The sequence below is a fragment of the Alnus glutinosa genome, chromosome 6 (genome assembly GCF_958979055.1).
Source record: "Alnus glutinosa chromosome 6, dhAlnGlut1.1, whole genome shotgun sequence".
In the NCBI taxonomy this organism is placed as follows: domain Eukaryota; kingdom Viridiplantae; phylum Streptophyta; class Magnoliopsida; order Fagales; family Betulaceae; genus Alnus; species Alnus glutinosa.
The window spans coordinates 21,797,513-21,818,650 of NC_084891.1; the positions used below are offsets into that span (position 1 = coordinate 21,797,513).

General features: G+C 33.3%; 1 protein-coding gene and 1 pseudogene across 2 annotated transcripts; one reads left to right on the forward strand and one right to left on the reverse strand.

The window, feature by feature from the left end:
* Positions 1–4,609: 4,609 nt before the first annotated feature.
* Positions 4,610–7,676, reverse strand: LOC133872015 (RING-H2 finger protein ATL56). Of its 2 annotated transcripts, none has more exons than XM_062309520.1 (2): positions 7,000–7,676; positions 4,610–4,762 (listed from the first exon to the last, which is right to left on the reverse strand). In XM_062309520.1, the coding sequence occupies exon 1, from the start codon at positions 7,548–7,550 to the stop codon at positions 7,014–7,016; it is 537 nt and encodes a 178-aa protein (XP_062165504.1). In that variant the 5' UTR covers positions 7,551–7,676; the 3' UTR covers positions 4,610–4,762; positions 7,000–7,013. The 2 variants fall into 2 exon arrangements, with proteins under 2 accessions (XP_062165504.1, XP_062165503.1); XM_062309519.1 differs by lacking the exon at positions 4,610–4,762 and adding an exon at positions 5,595–6,241.
* Positions 7,677–13,992: 6,316 nt separating this feature from the next.
* Positions 13,993–19,143, forward strand: LOC133871616 (putative EG45-like domain containing protein 1; annotated as a pseudogene).
* Positions 19,144–21,138: the final 1,995 nt, after the last annotated feature.

Genomic DNA, 21,138 nt, shown 5'->3' on the forward strand with positions numbered 1-21,138 from the left:
CTGGGTCGAAGTTCAAGCTCAATGTACTAGGGCCATCCATGTCAACTAATCGAAGCAAATAATATCACCTACATGAGGGTACTAACAACTAATCAAAATAACGAAATAGAAATCAGTACACTGGATAAATATCATAAAGTCGTAAATATCCCTACATAACCCAGAATAAGTCATAGCACATCCAAACTACAAACAACATTGAAATTTAAAAATGTCTACTGAAATGCCAACAACGAAACATAAATAAGGTTCAATCATCATCGCTTCGAATGAAACTCATTTGCCAGTCTCTCTGGCATCTGTCATCGCTACGAACACCTTCGTGACGTTGTTGTTGGACATGGCTTCACACGTCTTACGTTGTTGACGGACATTCAATCCAGTCTCAGGGGCCAATGTGCTTACTATGGCAATTGCGTCAATGACCCAATCTCGTCTATGGCCGGTGCTACAACCTACATCCCCAATGGATCCAACGGTCTCGGTCTTGATTAGCGTACGCTCAATGTGATCTGCGATGTCATAGAATTCCTTTGAGAGGTCATGCATAACCGCCTCTCCTTTCGACGACTGTTTGCTGCTGTGCAGCGACTGGTCTGTCGGGGAAGCAGCCCTCTTACCCCTCCTTTTGTGACTTCATGGGGGAGGCTGTTGGGGGTCGGTTAGGTCAATTATGGCCGGTGTGAGGTTCAGGTCGATGCATGCAATGTCGTCGCTGTCGGAACTTTCTGGGGGGGACCGTGTGCTAGCATATCTATACCGACCAGTTGCAGTTGACCCTACAAAGATGTTGTTCAAGAGGGAGTAGTTTGCCGGTGCACCATTCCTAAATCTGTAATATTTACTTGTGTCGTATTGTTGCAACACATTGTGAATGTGTTAGGGGATGAATAACGTTTGTCAAGTTCATAGACTAATTGCACAAATGATAGTGAGAGACTTACCCATTTCAGTTGTTCCCATTGACGCTCATCTAGTTCGACCGTGTTGTCCACCTCGTTCCAACCCACCCCAGTCGCAATGTTTCTGGTAAGGAGGTCAGTGAATTCCTTCCAGTTTTTCTTCAATTTCTCTATCTTCTTCTTAACCTACTCTTGACTGTACTAGACGCCATCCCTTTCAATACGTTTGTTCAAATTCTTGGTGATGGTGGAGAAATGGCCCTTGAACAACTACCGCACACCTTTTGTGGCCATATCCAATAGTTCATAAACGAGTGCCAATTCATGGTCTTTGGTCCATTTTAAAGAACGGGGATTCGACTGTGCGGAGGATGGGGTTGGTACCGGGTGCTTCCTTGGGGACTTTCGTGGGGTAGTGACATATGCCATCTATGAAAAGGTTTCATATGTATGTATAACAATTTTTAACACAATAGATGTTAAGATGTAAATGACATGAAAACACATTACAAAGTTTAAAACAGATGACCAATCGTTGAAATATTGAACAGCATCATAACTTTTTAGTTGTCGGGCGTGGTCGTAAGAAGTACCGTGGGCGCTGGAGTGAACAATCACAAACACAAGTATACAATCAATTACAAATCACAAGTGTAGAACACAGTAGCTTAATTATGTGCACAAAGCTATAAAACAAATAGAATATAAAACAATATATTAACAACAACGCTATAAAACAAACATAATATATAGAAAACCTACCACTCAAGTATTTATTAGTTGTGGACGAACAAAGCAGTTGCGGAGAAAATTAGTTGGTTTTGTGAACCCTAGTTAGAAATATTAGGAAGCATATGTAATTAAAGGATTTGAAGTACCTATCTTTGATGTTAAAACTTCTAGTGCTACATAAGAACATTACTTAATTCAACTCCAAACTTGAAACTCTTTGGTACTTAATAATCAGTACAAGACACAAAACCCTTATAATATTATATTGGATGTCCATATATGAACATAACATGTCTATATGATGACAGTGCTGATTCGAACCAAAGCAGATCGTAAATCATGTTTTCTTTGTTCTTCCATAATACAAAATGCTCATGTTTTTACTCTATTGGAAATAGGACGGGATCATAGATATTACTTCTCTTCATGATCCAGCAAATGAAGGTGAAGGAATTTTTGTTCATCTTTCTGTCTGCAAATATCACCTTCATGCTATTTAGTTTTTCCATGTAGTTCTCATATTAGAATCTAGCTAGTTATGTTGTATTGTTGTCTCATGAGCACTGAGACTGATTAAAAAAGATATTAATCAGCTATTATCCTTTCTTTAGATTTTGAGCATAAAATCTGTAACCTGTTGAATTCAAGCAAATTAATAAATATTTAACCTCTTGAAATCCAAATAAAATATTTTTCTTATTCACTTTTTTATTATTTTTTTTATGAACAACCGTCACTCCACTAAAAACTGGAAACAAACCCCAAAGAAAAGGGGAACAAAACCACACCTAACAAAAAAGATTTTATTCGTAAGGTAAGAAAAAAAAAAATCTTTTTCCTATTTACTTTTTACTATTCATTGTGGAACACTGATCATATGGCCTATAAACAGACCTCGTTATTGTAAAATAAAATCAATTCACTAAAAATATAGCCTAATCGAGAGTTTTCAATAATGAACTCAATAATGAACATATATTGATCTCTAAGACTCAATCAGTTGAAAAAATTGCAATAATATATATTTTGACTTTCAAATTCATACATAAAATATACTCTTAAAAACGGGAAAATAATTTTCATTTTTATGATATCTCAAAACAATTTTTTTTTTTTTTTTAAATAAAAAAAAAAAAAAAAAAAAATACCCCCTAAACATATTAACAAACAAAGTCATTTTTTTTTTTTTTCTTGAGTTTGAGAGGATGTTAATGTAATTAATAACATGTTTGACTTTGTATTTTATAAACAAGACTCATTTGTAATACATATTTAAGCAATCCAATATGCTATAAAATATTTCTCTATTCCTCCAAATATTGTTATGCATATTAATTGGATTGGAAGCATATATACATCAGCATGAGCAGCTCGTTCATTGTCTCAATAATCAAAGCTTCTTTTGACACAGAGAGTCACATGTATATTTAGTTGATGGAATTGATCATAATCAGTCTTATCATATCTCATTATCCTTTATTAACGTGGAAGAATTCAAATTGATTACGAAGATATTTATATAAATATAAAAAATATATAAAAGAGGGTAGGGAAAAGGAAAACGACGAAGCAATGGTAGAGACTAGACATAAGACATAAGACGTAAGACATAAGACATAAGACAGAAGAATGAGGTAATAATGTCAACGAAGATGGGGGAGCGGGGACCCACGAGGAAAACAAATAAAATGATATATGCAACATAACTATCGGTCTCCATTGGCTTTCTCCATAGTAGTTGCAGAGTAGGAAAGAGCAACTAAGAACATGGACAATAGAAAGACACAAATAGAATCAATTCCATTACCACCTAAAACGACCCAATTAAAGTGAAGTCATGGCATTGAAGCTGGCCAGAAATGTTATTTTGTACTTTAAAGTGAAGTCACCAATAAACAAGTTAATTCGCGAAATACCAAAATCATGAGGAAGAGTAACCCAGAAAGAGATGAACCGAAAAGAATAAATTAGCTACACACCTGTGAACGTGATTTGGTAGTTGGACCCGTGGTTGCAGAAGTCGTCGACCGTCGGGCCAGGCATGCATCGCTGAAGGCAAAGCACTTGGTTTCCCATGCAAACCAAAATCCCTTCGACCCACTATGCATCGATGCCGGCTGTTGCTACCTTGTGGAAGAGCTTAGATCCATTTATAGGCAAATAAAAGAAGATTGCAAAAATCACAATACCAAGGTTGGTTCGCACGATCTAATGGGGGACTAGATTGAAATGACCGGGGATGAGAAAAACGGTTGGAGCGTATCGTACGATGACTGACTGAGAATCCCAGAGTAGTTGAGGCATAAATGTAGGAGACGCTGGGTAGTTGATGGACTTACCTGTATATTGATGGAGGTAGACAAATGCAATAGTGTGAGAGGTTTGGGGAGAGGCACTTAGACGGAAGGAGATGGATTCGCTCAGTCCGTTCACTTTGGGGTGCATAACTTTTAGGGGCATGAGGGTCTAGGCACTATGCAGGGAAATATGGATTGCAAGAATGGAGAAGGAAATGAGGGGTAAAAGTAGGAATTAGCACTTGCATAAAGTTATGTGAGAGATCAGGAGTTGGATACGAGAGCAGGTTGTAAATTTTTTGATTTTTTGGGTTGGGGGTAAAATGCGTATTAAAAAAATGAAGTTTCGGACATGTTTCTGTTTGAATTTCTTACCTGTTACACCATACTACGGGGGAAAGGGTCGAAGGGGGAGAGGGGAGGGGAGAGTGGTTTACTAAACAAGACCGTTAATTTTGAAATTAATAAAAAGTGATGATGTGATATAAAGTAAAAAAAATTGATATAAAAAAGTGAAAAAATTTTATATTGTAGTAAATTTTTTTATTTGAATAGTAAAGATAATGGAAATCGACATTCTTAAAAGATATGAAGGGCCATTTAATGCAAATCAAACAATTTCTCAATTTCTACAATCTTTGGACAACCAAATCTATCCAGCTTGAAGAAAAACGGATATCAAAAGATACCATCAACAAATACAAAGATCTCACAGAGCTTAGTAATCCTTCACAAACTGGACTTGATCCATCAATCTGGTCCTAATTCAACCCATTTACATATCTAAAAACAACTAGTATACATCCTATCCACTACCATCATCCAAAACTCCTGCATTATAGAGCAACAAATGTTATGGCATTTCAAATCATTATCAGTCTCTAGGAAAAGAACATTCTCTCTACTTAATGATACTGCATAATAACAAAAATTCCCACATCTAATATAGTTGGCTATTGTCTCATAACTACTGAATTCTTGAGCAAATCCCAGAGTTCAGTATCCCATCAAAGAATGAATCTATGAACTGAATCAAATGAAAGCATTATTACAAAGAAAAAAAAAAAGGCTTAAATTACATATTCACATATTCAATAAAATTCCAATGCCACGGAAAAATCACAAACTTCATCTACAGATTTCAAATTGACAGTCGAGAAAGAAAGTTTGGCAAGCTAATCTCTCCAGCCCGAGTTCCTAATCCTCACAAACTCCATGAACACTGTAAGGGATATAATATAGTGGGCCTTTAACGGGTTAATTAGGTTAGTGGGCCTTTAATCTAATGAGCTTTTGTTTGTAAATAAGTTAGTTTTGCTGGGCTTTTTACTTTGTAATTTTGTTAAGGTGTTGGGCTTTATTGTAAGTAAGATAAAGAGTGAAGTAGGGAGCAAATAAAGATAAGCAAGTGATGAAGGGGCAATAGCAGAAAACTCTAAAAGATGAGCTGGCAATATTCTGTTAGCAATCGATTGGATTTATAAGAACCCAACCAGCAGAGACTGAAAGGAGAGAAAAAGAATATTGATGCTGAACCGTTCCCCGGAGAGTTGGGCCTATCGAAGTGCCCTTTCTTGGAGAGTTTAGGCCTCTCGAAGTGCCTTTATCCAGTATTTTACCGAATTCCATCCACACTCATCATCTTCTTCATTTATTTCCACCATTTCTGCAACTTGAATGTTCCACTACCACTGAGTACATTACAATTAGTATCAGAGCCTACAATTCTTCATTTTCCTCTTATCACGTATACAACAAAAACAACAACATTGCAATTCAAATATACATTAGCTTTTGCAGACTAATGTTCTTTCAATCAAAAGCTGGAGCAATGCACTATTCTTCTGTAGAAGAATGTTTTGCAAAGTTTCTTTAGAAGATTAACTCATCATGCACAATGCTACTCCAAAACAGGATACCTACACTGCACTAGCTTTATCTCACGGGCAATGACATTGACTGTTTGTTAGTCATTCTTATCGAAAAAAAAACCCAAAATTACACTAGCAGAGATGAGTAAGTCATATATTTAAATACATGGTGAAAAAGAAAAAGAAAAAGAAAAGAAAAAAAACGAAATTGCAATAACCTAAACTATAGGCTTCTCAAGTTTTTATTTTGGCCAGTAAACTTCTCAAGCTAAGTTTCCTACTACGGGGCAAATTACCCACAGTCAAACCCATTACCCTGCCCATCTATTTTTGTGAACCTTAGTCATCGTACTTTAATTGAAACACGTGATAAACTTGAGAAGACTCGCACCAATCATTTCCCCAGAAATCCTCAAGGAAAGATCTATGATGCTTGCACCTGGTTCACAGAAAACATGTATGAACACCTTGAAGCCAATATCCGTAATCAAACCAAGTAATTAATGTAAAACAACCGACAAAGAACGTATTTTCCTTCTTTCTTCTTTGCCTCGGCAAAAGAAGAGAACTTTAAACTTTGCTTTCCCTAATAGTGAACCGAAAATAAAGTACAATGAATCAATGTGGAAACAACTGTTTAAAAAAAAACAAAAAAAAATCCAACAAAACAGACATTGGCACTCATCAAACCAATTACCCTCCGTTTGAATCCTCGTGAGAACTATGGAATAGAAAGAACAATTGCAAACTTGTTCAAGAAAGGAACCCGATTTCTTGAGCAATACAGCACTTTCCTTTCACCTACTCTAGCTTTAAAGGCTCCAACGTGCAGCACCCAAGTTTTTTCTCATGCATTATACATGACAAAGGACTTGAGGAACACATGGCATAAAGGAGTTCTTTCACATAATCATTTAAACAGAGCTTTATTAATGAAATTTGGTGCTAAACAACAGCAATCTAGTGATAAGAACTTAACTTTCTACTCTCAATTTGCATTTTCCTCATCAGCAAACAAACAAAACCCATCATAGGAAAAATTAAAAGAATTGAGCATACAAGCACATAAAAATCTAAACAAACATATCTGCATATTATATCTGAAACTATACATTAAACAGAGGAAAAAAGCGAAAAAGAAGAAGAAGAAAACAAGAATCACAATTGGTACAAAATCTTTAAGTTTCCAGAACTTACAATAATTACAAGCCCTACCAAACCCCCCAGGACTGCTTATCCTCGTCCTCCAAACCCAACATCGAACCCTTCGTTGCCGCATTTAATCGAACACGAGCCCGGCAAATCGGACAGGCGGCGACCTTGACGAGCCACGAGTCCAAGCATCTCTTGTGGAAGACGTGACCGCAAGCGGCGAGCTTCCTGCAGCACTGGCCGTCCCTGAAAGCGTCGAGGCAGACCACGCATTCATCTCCTTCTACGGGGCCGTTCTTCCGGACGGTCTTCTTCAATCTGAAGTGGGGGAGGGTGTTGAGGTCTGCGGGGGGGAGCCCAGAAGACGGGGTGTTGGAGGGGAGAGAAGTGCGGCGGTGGCGCTGGCGGTGGGAGGAGAGGGACAGGTGGAGGAGCAGCAAACCGGCGGAGGCGAGGCCGAGGAAGAGGAAGAAGAGGGTGGTGAGGAGGATCATTATGATGGCCTTCAGGAGGAGCGACAGGAATTTCGGGTTTGCTTTTGACGGTGGTTGTACCACCGGTGGTGTTTGGTTGCGGTAGTCGTGATCAGGAGGCATGGAGATTCACCGACTGTTAGAGATCAGAGAAAAATGGAAGAGAAACAGAGGGGCCTGTCTGAGATATTTGTGAGAGAGAGAGAGAGAGAGAGAAGCATAGGAATGTGTACCAGATAGAAGAATCTATGGGCTTGTCCGGGGGTAAAGTTAGACGCTATCGTCACCTTCAATTTTGTTGACCACTTCTTTTTCAAGAATTTAGCTAATTTTGATGGTATTTAAAGATAGTGTATGTAAACTCTCTAAATAAATTTAATATTAAGCATATTTTTTCTAAAAAAAAAATAATAATTAATATGTAATCATGTTTGTCGTTAAATACACAAACTTTAAATTATGGCCGCCGTCTATTTTATTTGAAACAGAAATAACCATATTCCTTGAAAATGTAACATTTTTGAATTTTTAAGAACACTCGGGAACGAATACAAATTTGATAGAATTTTCGGAAATATAATACTTTCAGGTTCTGTTTATTTTAAGTATCATGTAACAATTATTTATTCTTTTTAAAATATTTTTATATTTCTTTCTAATTGTTTGTTTGACGATTAAATATTTGAGATGTGTTATACATTATTCTCTGGTCTTTTTTGTCAACATGACACTGTCAATCTATCTTTAGATAAATTTTAATTGAAAATAAAATAAAATAAAAATTTAATAGTGAATTGACAATGCTACATTAGTGAGAAATGATAAAAAAAAATGACAAAAAAAAATATAAAATAGCATATATCTAGATATTTAGAAATCACGTTTGAAGATTATATCCACCGACGGTGACGTTAAACTTTAGGTTGAAATAATTGGTTGATTGAAATGACCATTTTACAAGCGGTCACGTTAAAATCATATCATGTTATGTATATTCATAATTACATGGATTAACTACTTAAGTACATAAGTAATTAGTATATGGTTTATTAATTATGGACTATAGTTAATATGTAAGCATAAGTAACTAGGTTAGATGTTATATATTTAATTAAATGGGTTAGTATGCTTAAATTATTACGTATATGATATCTTATATTTTTATTTATGCATATTTTTTTTTAAATCAATCATTGAATTTGTACAAATTTAATGATTGATTTAAAAAATAGATGTACAAAAAATTTATGTGTATCAGGTCTCGTATACATCTCTTTTTAAAATCTACTATTCAGATCAAATAATTAACTTAAAAAAGAAATATACAAAAATACATATATGTATTAGGTCTCGTGTAGCTATACCATATTGTGTATAACAACCTTACATTTATATAGGATGTAATTTTTTTATACTTATATATGTGTGTGTCAGTGTGTAACATATATAGCATACATATTACTTAATAAGTAATAAATATACTTATAAGATAATTTACTCCATACAATTAAGTTCTGTCAACTGACTTAACATATTCTATTAGTGTGATACTGACTTAAATAGGACACGTACCAAAATTTTATTAGATCTGGCATGTCAATATGACAGATCTGTTATATTAGTAGACATAATTTAATTATAGGGAGTAAATTATTTTTTTTGATATGAACAGCTATTATCTCAATTCATAATACTACATAAAACTAATTACAAATCAAATAAACAAGATGAACTAGTTTTACATTTTTCCGTAAAATAAATGCAGTACACAAATCTTTCCAACCTTTTGTTTCCTTTAGGCAAGCAGGAAAGTCATACACCTTTTTAATATGGTTCTTCATTTCAATAATTTTTTTTTTTTTTTTTTGTTAAGTCATTTCAATAATAATTACATACGAAAACTCTTTGCAATTGTGTATATCAATCGCAATTTATACATAATAATAATAATAATAATAATAATAATATAGCTCTACAAGTAGGTTACATCTTTTTTTACGGTCTTTATGCATTTACATGAAAAACCGTGACCCTACCATATAAAAAATGGATAATTGCACCGTTAGTCCCTGTGGTATGCTATAATTATTTTTCACTCCCTATGGTTTAAAAAGTTTATAAGAGGTTCATGTGCTATGCAATAATTACAAATCGATCCCTAGTGTCAAATTCTATTAAATTTTTTAACAGATTCCATCAAATACTACGTCAGCACCACGTGTCGCCAATAAGATGGCAACACGTGTCCATCTTAATAAAAAATATAAATTTATTAAAACATAAATAAATATACTTATTTTTTTTAAAAAAAATTAAAATACAAAAAAAAAAAAAAAAAAAAAAGTAGCAGCCACCCCTTTGGGGGGTGGCTCAGTGGCCGGAGGTGGCCATCGGGCCACCCCTGGATCTTAAAGGGGTGGCCCGAAGGCCACCCCCATGCAACTGGGGGTGGCGCATTGGCTGGGGGCGGCCAAGCCACCCCCAAAGGGGTGGCTGCTACTTTTTTTTTTTTTTTTTTTAAAAAAAAAATATATATATATATATATATATATATTTATTTATTTTTTAATAAATTTTTATTTTTTTTATTAAGATAGACACGTGTCGCCATCTTATTGGCAACACGTGGCGCTGACATGTAGAGCTAACAGATTCCGTCAAAATGGTGGACGGAAAATTGACCCAGAGAGTAAAACGTAATTATTGCATAGCACAGGGACCTCCCATGAACTTTTTAAACCATAAGGAGTGAAAAATAATTATGGCATATCATAGTAACCAACGGTGCAATTACCCCTATAAAAAATGACCATTTAACAAAAAGTCTTTGATTTAAATTAAAGGCCAACCTGCTTTACAAAATTGTCCACTTATTTTTAACTTCTCACAATTTATCATTCTGCTATTTATCAAATTTGTCTAATAAATAATAATATGAAAACATTTAAACCATTTGATTTGAAAAAAAAAAAAATTGTTTGAGATTTGATGAAATTCAAACTAGTTTTGTACTTTCGTTTACACACTGTCTCTTGTAAAAGGCTGTCTGCTCTTCCCTCCTTCCTTTCTTCGCCATAATCTTCATGTTTTCTTCTTCACCATCATTTCTTTGTTCATTTTCTTCTTCTTATTTTTTCTAGTCTTTTATTTAGGTTATTAGTGGTTAGATCTATTGAAAATCACAACCTCTACCACCCGCGAGCACCTCCTCCTCCATTGCCGGCTTCTACTCAACCATCTACCTTTCTCGAGCGTATGCCCCATGCACCGTTGTGGTGCATGTGTGTTAAACAAGCTGCTGCTTCTTTTGATCTCCTCCATCACAATACTTATGACTCTCATTTGTGAAGCTTTTTTGATCTACCAAAAATTTGAAATCCAGATCTGGACCTCAAAAGTATCAAATTTTGATAGTTCTTTGTTCCCACCTCCATAGATGGTGTCTCATTCGTCGCTATACAACTACCTTTTAATCTCTCTAAATCTTTTATAAGCTGATCAGGAGCTAATTTAAAATAAGTTTTATTTGTTGGTACCCACAACATTCACCATAGGCCGCTACAACCAGTTTTATACATCATAAAAAGGGCCCTTGAGAATACTAAACTTAAAACCTGAAAATTTTCAAGCTACGTCTGCGTATTGGCTTTTCCAAATTTATGAATCCGGCGCGCTATAGGTCATATTGCTCGCATTTCTAGGGCTCGTTTTCTTCCTGTGCTGTTATAGCTATAAAATTAAACTGTAAGTTCATGGTTCAATAAGTAAAAACTCTCCATTAGACTGTGTGTTTGACGTGAGCCCATTTGTTTTGATAAAACTTCTCTCTTGTTTTAACCGACCATCCTCATAAATCAAGGTAAACTTTATTTAAAAATAAATGTTTAACTTTCTCAAAAGGATATAATTATTTTTCAAACTGGATTAGAGGAAAATTTACATGGGAGAGGCATTATTGAGGCACATATTTTTTTAATATACTTAATAGAGTATCTCACCGTCAACTCATCTCTTCTTCTAACAAATTAAATTATGATTTATCCAACGCTTCATTGTGGAGTACTAATATATATATATATATATATATATATATATATATATATATATATATATATATATATATATATATATATATATATATATATATATTTATCTTTTGATAGCTTCTTCTTTTTTTCTTTTTTTTTTTTTCATTTATAGAAGAATATTAAGTCATTGCAGTTGAATATATAAAAATCTTGGGCAGGTCTTCAAGTTGTCCTGTTTTGTAAGAAAATTGGTTTGTATGATATAGTTATGGAAGGAGATGCTCTTCAAGTAGTCAAATAGATCAATTCGACTAATCCTACGTTGAGTAGGTATGGATACTACATCGATGCCATTAAGACCGAAATAAGACCCCTCCGGTCTTACTCTATTGTTCATGTGCAAAGAGAGGAGAGGCCAATTATGCTGTTCATATCTTAGCCAAATTGGCTGTAACACAAGTCCTAGACACAACATGGCTGGAAGAAATTTTACCTTTTTATCTAAGATGTGGTTTGTAAGGATTAAGGAACTAGTTATCCCTATTTCTTGATTCTTTGTTCTCTTTCTTGATCCTTTATTTTTACAAGGATTCATTAATAATATAAATGAGTATTTTGTTAAAAGAAAAAAAAGAAAAAAAAGAAAGAAAGTAGAACATAGACCATACAGCTTTTGTTTCCGTGTTTTTTATTTTAATTTTATAATTAAACTATTAGTCTTTGGGGTCGGTCTAAATTACAAATCATTCCTTGTGGTACAAAAAGTTCATAGAGGGTTCCTGTGGTAAACTGTAATTACGAATCACTTCTTGAACCTGTTTTCCGTCCACCAAGTTAACAGATTCCGTTAGTTTCTCACGTCATACTTAATAAGAAATTGACACATGGCTAACCCAGGCCTAAGGGAGGCCATGCGTCACCCCCCAGACGTGGTCGGGCTACTCCCGAAATCACTTCTTTGTTATTTTCAATTTTTTTTTAAAAAAGAAAGTAAAAAAAATTTAAAGTTTTATTTATTTATATTTTTTTATTGTAATGAACACGTGTCGATTTTTTATTGGGTATGATGTGGCAATTTAACGAAATTTATTAACTTCGTGGACGAAAATTAAATTTAAGAAGTGATTTATAATTATAGTTTACTCCATAAATTCTCTATAAATTTTTTGTACAATAGTAAGTAATTTTATAATTTAAACTAACTCTAAAACTAATAATACAATTATTTTTTTATTTTCAAAAGATCTCTGAATCTCTTCTGCTTCCTTTTGTTTTCGTTGGTCAAAGGCTGACCATCTTTGAAAATTCTCTGGAAACCAAAAGCAGTAGGCTCACTTTCCCAGTAGCCTATAACTTGTGGAAGATAAACAGTTGTCCTAATCTGACAGGTCATCATACAAAATGTTCAACATAAAATCATGAAATTATTTGACTAACGGACAAGCACCTGCACCAGTAGAGAGTAGTAGGCTACTTCTTTTATTGAATTTATTTGAAGGCCTCTTCAAATAATGTTGAGCGACCCTCTTAACTAATAATTGATTTTTTTTATTATTATTTTTTTTTTTAGGAAAAAACTTTTTAAATTACTATCCAGTTGACAAAATATATTTTCAAACTTTCAGTTGGGAATTTTTTTTTTTAGAAAAATAAAAAATTTATTAAGTGTATTTTCATCATTAGGAAAAACATTAATAATTTTTGATAGTTTGGAAGGAGAACATTATTCAAATTGAAAGTTTGAAGAAATATTGTCAATTTTTGCGTGGACTTTACATTCTTTTATTATTATAATTATTTAATAAGAATTCATTTTAAAATTAGTTGAAAATGTTACGTCAGCATTATTAGATGAATATTATGTAGAATTATAGTATTTAATATTTACTCTCTTGAAGTAATAGGTTAAGCTGTTAAGTAACAATAAATTAAGGAAATTAATAACCTTAAAATGTATCAAAAATAGATGAGTAATGCTAGATATTATATTTTTATAGTATAATTGCCTTATAATGTTGAAGTAGCACTCCAAATTAACTATTAGATTTTTTCTTCTCTATTTTTAATTTCCTTATAATTAATTCAATTGTTAGTTGGGAGTGCCACTTCAACTTGGTTGAATAAATGTTGGATAAGATTATACAGTATCTGGCATTTCTCTTATATTAATTCGTATTAAATTTGTGATTTTAGATGATTAATGCTAGAAGGAATCGTTATCAATGATAATTGATAGCCGTCATCAATCGAGATTCAAAATAGATATTATCCATTTCAAATGAATATACAGTATTATTTTTGGCATTTGGAGTAATATTAGGTTAAGGTATTATGTACCAAGCAATTATGGAAATTAATATCCTTAAAATTTATTAAAAACAGATAACGACAGTTTGACATGAGCTGGATTTTTTGGGTTTAGTCCTATTTATAGGGAAAATGTAGTGTGTAAAATTATAATTAATAGTAATATTCTAAAAGAAATACTAGAATTTAAGTAGTCTTTTGTGCTGTTCGTGCCACAAGATAGTATACTCATGGAGATTCGTATGTTCATTTTGGTAGGCATAATTGCAAGCTTTGTCTCGGCAGCTTCAGCTATCCCTGGAATTGCCACCTTTTACACAAATTATGTTCGTAAGTATTTTTAAAAGAGTAATGCTACATATTATATTCTCATTTTACATTTTGTATACGTGCCATTAGCGTATTTGTACTTACCAAAATTATGTAGTATTTTTTTGAGTAATTGCAATTTAATGTTTCATATAAATGGATAAAATGTTATTAAATTGAAATTGCTTTGTTGCTTTGTTGACACCTAATTGCCATATAATTGCTTAGTTGACACTTATGTCAAAATACATATGCAGTTTGACATGATTTTGGTCAAAGAAAAAGGAAATGACAAAACTTTAGACCAAAACTAAGCGTACCCTATTTCACTAAATTCATTATTCACACATTAGCATTATGAGATAATAATAACTAAAAAAATTAAAAAAAAAATTAAAAAAAATTCTAGCATTTCTTTTACTCAAATAAGTAGAATGTGTAGCTACGCTAACCCAATCCAATGGCCATGTTTTTTTTTTTTGGCAGCTTCTGCATGTTATGGCAACCAAAACAAATGGGGTGATGATCGCGGCAGCCGGAGACGCCATATGGAAAGGTGGTGCTGCATGTGGCAAATTCTACACCATTCGATGCACAGGGGCCCGAAACGCCGTACCACATCCTTGCAAGGATGGCAGTGTGACCGTGAAGATTGTGGATCACTGTCCCGGATGCCCATCAACCCTTGACTTGTCACGAGAAGCGTTTTCCAAGATTGCTGATCCTGTGGCTGGAATTATCAACATTGATTACCGTTAATAAACCTAACTTTATTATGATACTGAAAATCAAATAAAAACGGTGGTCTCCCAATGAAAAAAAATGAAATTGAAATAACTTTTGGATGACTCTTAGGCTCAGTTTGTTTCGGTCTTTCTTCGTATCTTTTTTAGTATTTGGTGCGATAAAAAATAATAGTATTAAGGCCCAGGTTGGGAAGGTATTGTTTGACACCTGAATTCAACCTGCTAAAAATGCGTTATTGTTAAGTTATAACTTTGAAGGATATTTATGGCTATAAAATTTCTGACTCTTGCTTAATTTTCGGATCTTCACTCAACTTCGATCCAATAGATTATGTTCGTCCTTGAAATGACTAGTCATTCATTATCTTGATGTGAATGGTGTATTTCGTTTGCTTTTCTCCACTGAAAATTAAGAAGCATTGTAATTAATTATGTGCAAATTTTAGAAAAGCTTCTTACCTAGTCGGTACATCTAATATAGTAGGTAGCTTCAAGGGTTTGTCTAGTCATTTACTCTCGGTTCGGTGTTAGATGCCTATATTATCTATTATTAAAGGTTCAACGTAACCAAATTATGCCCTTATTTCTTAATAATATTTTTAATACAAAGGACTCTTATTTATAAAATAATTATAGTAGGTGGAGATAATATAAGTATAGTAGGCAGAAATAATATCATCAAATTTAAATACAATCAAATTTAATTACCTAAAAAGATAGAAAATTACAATCCAATTTGAAATCAAATATAGTCGTATATTCTAACATTGCCCTCTCTAACTCAAGGATCGAGGCTATTAATCACCTTTATTTTTTAGTTGTGGTGTTGAAAGAATCGTTAGGCAATCTAGATGCCCTCTCAACATAGCACCCTTTGAAGATTATCCAATTTCAAAGTGGATTCAATTCATTTTAGATCATTTAATAGTTATTTGTAAGAAAAAAACTTTACTTACCCCTGAAAGTTTTAAAATTTGCAATGTCGATATCACATGTTTTAGCTTATTTTAATTACACGCTTACCGTTAGTGTTTAAAGTTAATTAGACGGTAAACAGGTGAAATGTTCCTTATACGCCTATACATTAGGAAGCATAACTGTACTTGTGAGCTTTCATTAAAATAATAATAATAATAATAAAAAAAAAAGCCTCTCCCTTTCTCCTAAAAACCCCATCATTTGTCTCTGGCTGCCATGAGAGGGCTCCTCCCCCCCTTCTCTTTTACTCATGTGTTCTTCATTCCTCCATCCTTTCTCGTCTCTTTTGATGCTCATTTTGCCCCTTTGTAGGCCGTATTTGTCTCGTTGGAGGCCCTATCCGTTGCCATTAGCTATTTATCTTTGTCCAGCAGTTCTGTCGACTCCTCCTCCACCACAGACTGTCCGGTTTTCAACCCCTTCATCCATTTCCAGCCTTGGATCCGTTCCCTTTTTGAAGTTTTTGGATTTGATTTTTTCAAAACTATATTTGTCAACTTTAGGAAGCCCCACCCTTTAACACGTCTCTCCATCGTTCTCTTGTGGTGGTTCCCCAACTTTCGACGCCCATTGTTGGCACGTGGGCTGCATGTGCTGGCCCTTCGCCATGCCATATGTCGGTGTTACTACTATGTGTTTTTCTGTTCTGTTTCTTTTCTTTGTGTTATTGCTTTCAGTTTAACCTAAACTAGTTAGCCTGCAGACTCTTTGTCTATGTTGGAGATCCAGTTTTTGTTGTTCTTTTCATCCTTGGTCTGTTCGGTTTCTTTGGAAACTGGACTAGATCTAAGTTTGTAGGAGTTTTCATAATCTTGATAGTTTTTCTTTTACCCATCATTGTGGGCTCGGCTTTCATAGGCTACATTTCGAACTGACTTTTACTTTATTGGTTTCCTTCCAAGGCATTGAGGTGCTAATAATTTGTCTAGATTGGGTTTCTCAGTTGTTAAGCTTGTATTTTGTTTTGTTTTGTTTTTGTTTTTTTTTTTTTTGTTTTTTTTTTTTTTTTTTTTTCTGTTCTTTTACGTTGTCGTTTGTATTTTTTTTTTTTTTTTAATTCTTTCTTTTGTCCTTTATAATTTGTTTATGATGTACTTTTGAAAAAAAAATAAAAAAAAGGAGGGAAGCATAACTGAAGTTTTACACCGTCTCTTGTTAAAAGCTGTCTGCTCTTCCCTCCTTCCTTTCTTCACCACAATCTTCATGTTTTCTTCTTCACCATCATTTCTTTGTTCATTTTCTTCTTCTTATTTTTTAGTTTGTAGTTTTTCTAGTCTTTTATTTAGGTTATTAGTGGTTAGATCTACTGAAAACCACAACCTCTGCCACCCACGAGTGCCTCCTCCTCCATTGCTAGCTATCACTCAACCACCCACCGTCTCCCTTCCTCGAGCGTATGCCCCAAGCACCGTTGTAGTGCATGTGGGTTAAACACTTCGCTGCTTCCTTTGATCTCCTCCATCACAATACTTATGACTCTCATTTGTGAAGTTTTTTTATCTACCAAAAATTTGAAATCGGGATCTGGACCTCAAAAGTATCAAATTTTGATGTTCTCTGCCCCCACATCCACATATGGTGTCTCATTCGTCACTGCACAACTACCTTTTAATCTCTCTAACTCTTTCATAAGCTGGTTAGGAGTTAAGTTAAAATAAGTTTCTTTTGTTGGTACCTACAACATTCACCATAGGCCGCTACAACCAGTTTTTTTGAATCATTGCCAACATTCTTAATTGCCTTTTTCCGCTGTTGAGGATTCTCTCTAGAACTGTGGTTAGATTGCTGTTAAGATTGAATTTTTTTTTTGGTCTTTGTATTTTAGATTCTTTAATTTTCTATTTTTGTAATTTTGTAAATTGTTTGTGGGTGTATATATATTTATAATGATGAAATCACTTAAATGCATTGAAGGGCACGAACCTTGCGCCAAATCCGTGCAACTCTTCAAGCGTTTCTGCTAGAATGAGTAGAATCGTTGATTGTTGCGCAGTTAGTGGTGCAACCATCAATCCTTCTCAAGAGCCTTTCTCCACAATTGCCGATCCAAATGCTGGGGAAATCAAGATCCACTATCGATCAGATATTCCCATTTTGAAAATTACATTAATTGATGGGTATTCTTGGCTTCGGATTAGAATCTTTTTTTAATTTATGAAATTTAAGCCGTTTCTTTACATCAAAACGCTTAAAAAAATGTTGCCTATTAAAATATATATACATTATGGTCAACACATATAATTACCACAATACAAAAGTCTTAAAACTATACATCATAAAAAGGGCCCTTGAGAATACTAAACTTAAAACCTGAAAATTTTCAAGCTACGTCTGCGTATTGGCTTTCCCAAATTTATGATTCCGGCGCGCTATAGGTCATATTGCTCGCATTTCTAGGGCTCGTTTTCTTCCTATGCTATTATAGCTATAAAGTTAAACAATTTTACAGATAAAACTTTAAGTTCATGGCTCAATAAGTAAAAACTCTCAATCAAACTGTGTGTTTGACGTGAGCCCGTTTGTTTTGATAAAACTTCTTTCTTGTTTTAACCGACCATCCTCATAAATCAAGGTAAACTTTATTTAAAAATAAATGTTTAACTTTCTCAAAAGGATATAATTATTTTTCAAACTGGATTAGAGGAAAATTTACATGGGAGAGGCATTATTGAGGCACATATTTTTTTAATATACTTAATAGAGTATCTCACCGTCAACTCATCTCTTCTTCTAACAAATGAAATTATTTCCCTAATCCAATTTGTAATCAGCCGATATCAACATCATCTAGCCACTTTCCAGGCTCTATCTCTAAGGCTAGTCAATCTCAAATCTTCCCAATTTTCTTAATTGTCGTTCTTTAAGCTATTCTTTCTGGTAATTCCACAATAAAACAAAGATAACTCTCAATCTCCGTGTAGTCCTCCATGAAGAAATTGAACTAATAAAATTATGATCAATTTATCCAACGCTTCATTGTGGAGTACTAATATATATATATATATATATATATATATATATATATATCTTTTGATCGCTTTTTTTTTTTTTTTTTTTTTTTTTTTTTTTTTTCATTTATAGAAGGGTATTAAGTAATTGCAGTTGAATATATAAAAATCTTGGGCAGGTCTTCAAGTTGTCCTGTTTTGTAAGGAAATTGGTTTGTATGATATAGCTCTCGAAGGAGATGCTCTTCAAGCGATCAAAGAGATCAATTCGACTAATCCTACGTTGAGTAGGTATGGATACTTCATCGATGCCATTAAGACCGAACTAAGATCCCTCTGGTCTTACTCTATTGTTCATGTGCAAAGAGAGGAGAGGCCAATTATGCGGTTCATATCTTAGCCAAATTGGCTGTAACACAAGTCCTAGACACAACATGGCTGGAAGAAATTTTACCTTTATCTAAGATGTGGTTTGTAAGGATTAAGGAACTAGTTATCGAAATATCCTTTGTTCTCTTTCTTGATCCTTTATTTTTACAAGGATTCATTAATAATATAAATGAGTATTTTGTTAAAAGAAAAAAAAGAAAAAAAAGAAAGAAAGTAGAACATAGACCATACAGCTTTTGTTTCCGTGTTGGTTTTTTTTTTTTTAAAAAAAAAAAAAATTATAATTACACTATTGGTCTTTGGGGTTGGTTTAAATTACAAATTATTCCTTGTGGTACAAAAAGTTCATAAAGGGTTCTTGTGGTAAATTATAATTACGAATCACTTCTTGAACCCGTTTTTCGTCCACCAAGCTAACAGATTCCGTTAGTTTCCCACGTTATACTTAATAAGAAATTGACACATGGCCACCCCAGGCTTAAGGGAGGCCATGCGTCACCCCCCAGACGTGGCCGGGCCACCTCCGACAATCACTTCTTTGCTATTTTCTATTTTATTTTTCAAAAGAAAGGAAAAAAATTAAAGTTTTATTTATTTATATTTTTTTATTGTAATGAACACGTGTCGATTTTTTATTGGGTATGACGTGGCAACCTAACGGAATCTATTAACTTCGTGGACGAAAAATAAATTTAAGGAGTGATTCATAATTATAGTTTATTACATGAATTCTCTATAAATTTTTTGTACCGTAGTAAGTAATTTTAAAATTTAAACTAACTCTAAATACCAGTAATACAATTATTTTTTTATTTTCAAAAGATCTCTGAATCTCTTCTGCTTCCTTTTGTTTTCGTTGGTCAAAGGCTGACCATCTTTGAAAATTCTCTGGAAACCAAAAGCAGTAGGTTCACTTTCCCAGTAGCCTATAACTTGTGGAAGATAAACAGTTGTCCTAATCTGACAGGTCATCATACAAAATGTTCAACATAAAATCATGAAATTATTTGACTAACGGACAAGCACCTGCACCAGTAGAGAGTAGTAGGCTACTTCTTTTATTGAATTTATTTCAAGGCCTCTTCAAATAATGTTGAGCGACCCTCTTAACTAATTATTGATTTTATTATTATTATTATTTTTTTTTAGAAAAAAACTTTTTAAATTACTATCCAGTTGACAATATATATTTTCAAACTTTCAGTTGGGACATTTTTTTTTTAAAAAAAAAAATAAAAATTATTAAGTGTATTTTCTTCATTAGGAAAAACATTGATAATTTTTGATAGTTTGGAAGGAGAACATTGTTCAAATTAAAAGTTTGAAGAAATATTGTCAATTTTTGCGTGAACTTTACATTCTTTTATTATTATTATTTAATAAGAATTCATTTTAAAATTAGTTGAAAATGTCACGTCAGCATTGTTAGATGAATATTTAATATTTACTCTCTTGAAGTAATAGGTTAAGCTGTTAAGTAACAATAAATTAAGGAAATTAATAACCTTAAAATGTATCAAAAATAGATGAGTAATGCTAGATATTATATTTTTATAGTATAATTGCCTAATAATGTTGAAGTAGCACTCCAAATTAACCATTAGATTTTTTCTTTTCTATTTTTAATTTCCTTATAATTAATTCAATTGTTAGTTGGGAGTGCCACTTCAACCTGGTTGAATAAATGTTGGATAAGATTATACAGTATCTGGCATTTCTCTTATATTAATTCGTATTAAATTTGTGATTTTAGATGATTAATGCTAGAAGGAATCGTTATCAATGATAATTGATAGCCGTCATCAATCAAGATTCAAAATAGATATTATCCATTTCAAATGAATATACAATATTATTTTTGGCATTCGGAGTAATATTAGGTTAAGGTATTATGTACCAAGCAATTATGGAAATTAATATCCTTAAAATTTATATAAAAACAGATAACGACAGTTTGACATGAGCTGGATTTTTTGGGTTTAGTCCTATTTATAGGGAAAATGTA

Coding starts and splice junctions, on each gene's coding strand:
- LOC133872015 (XM_062309520.1), bottom strand. CDS start 7,550: ATGCCTCCTGATCACGACTACCGCAACCAAACACCACCGGTGGTACAA.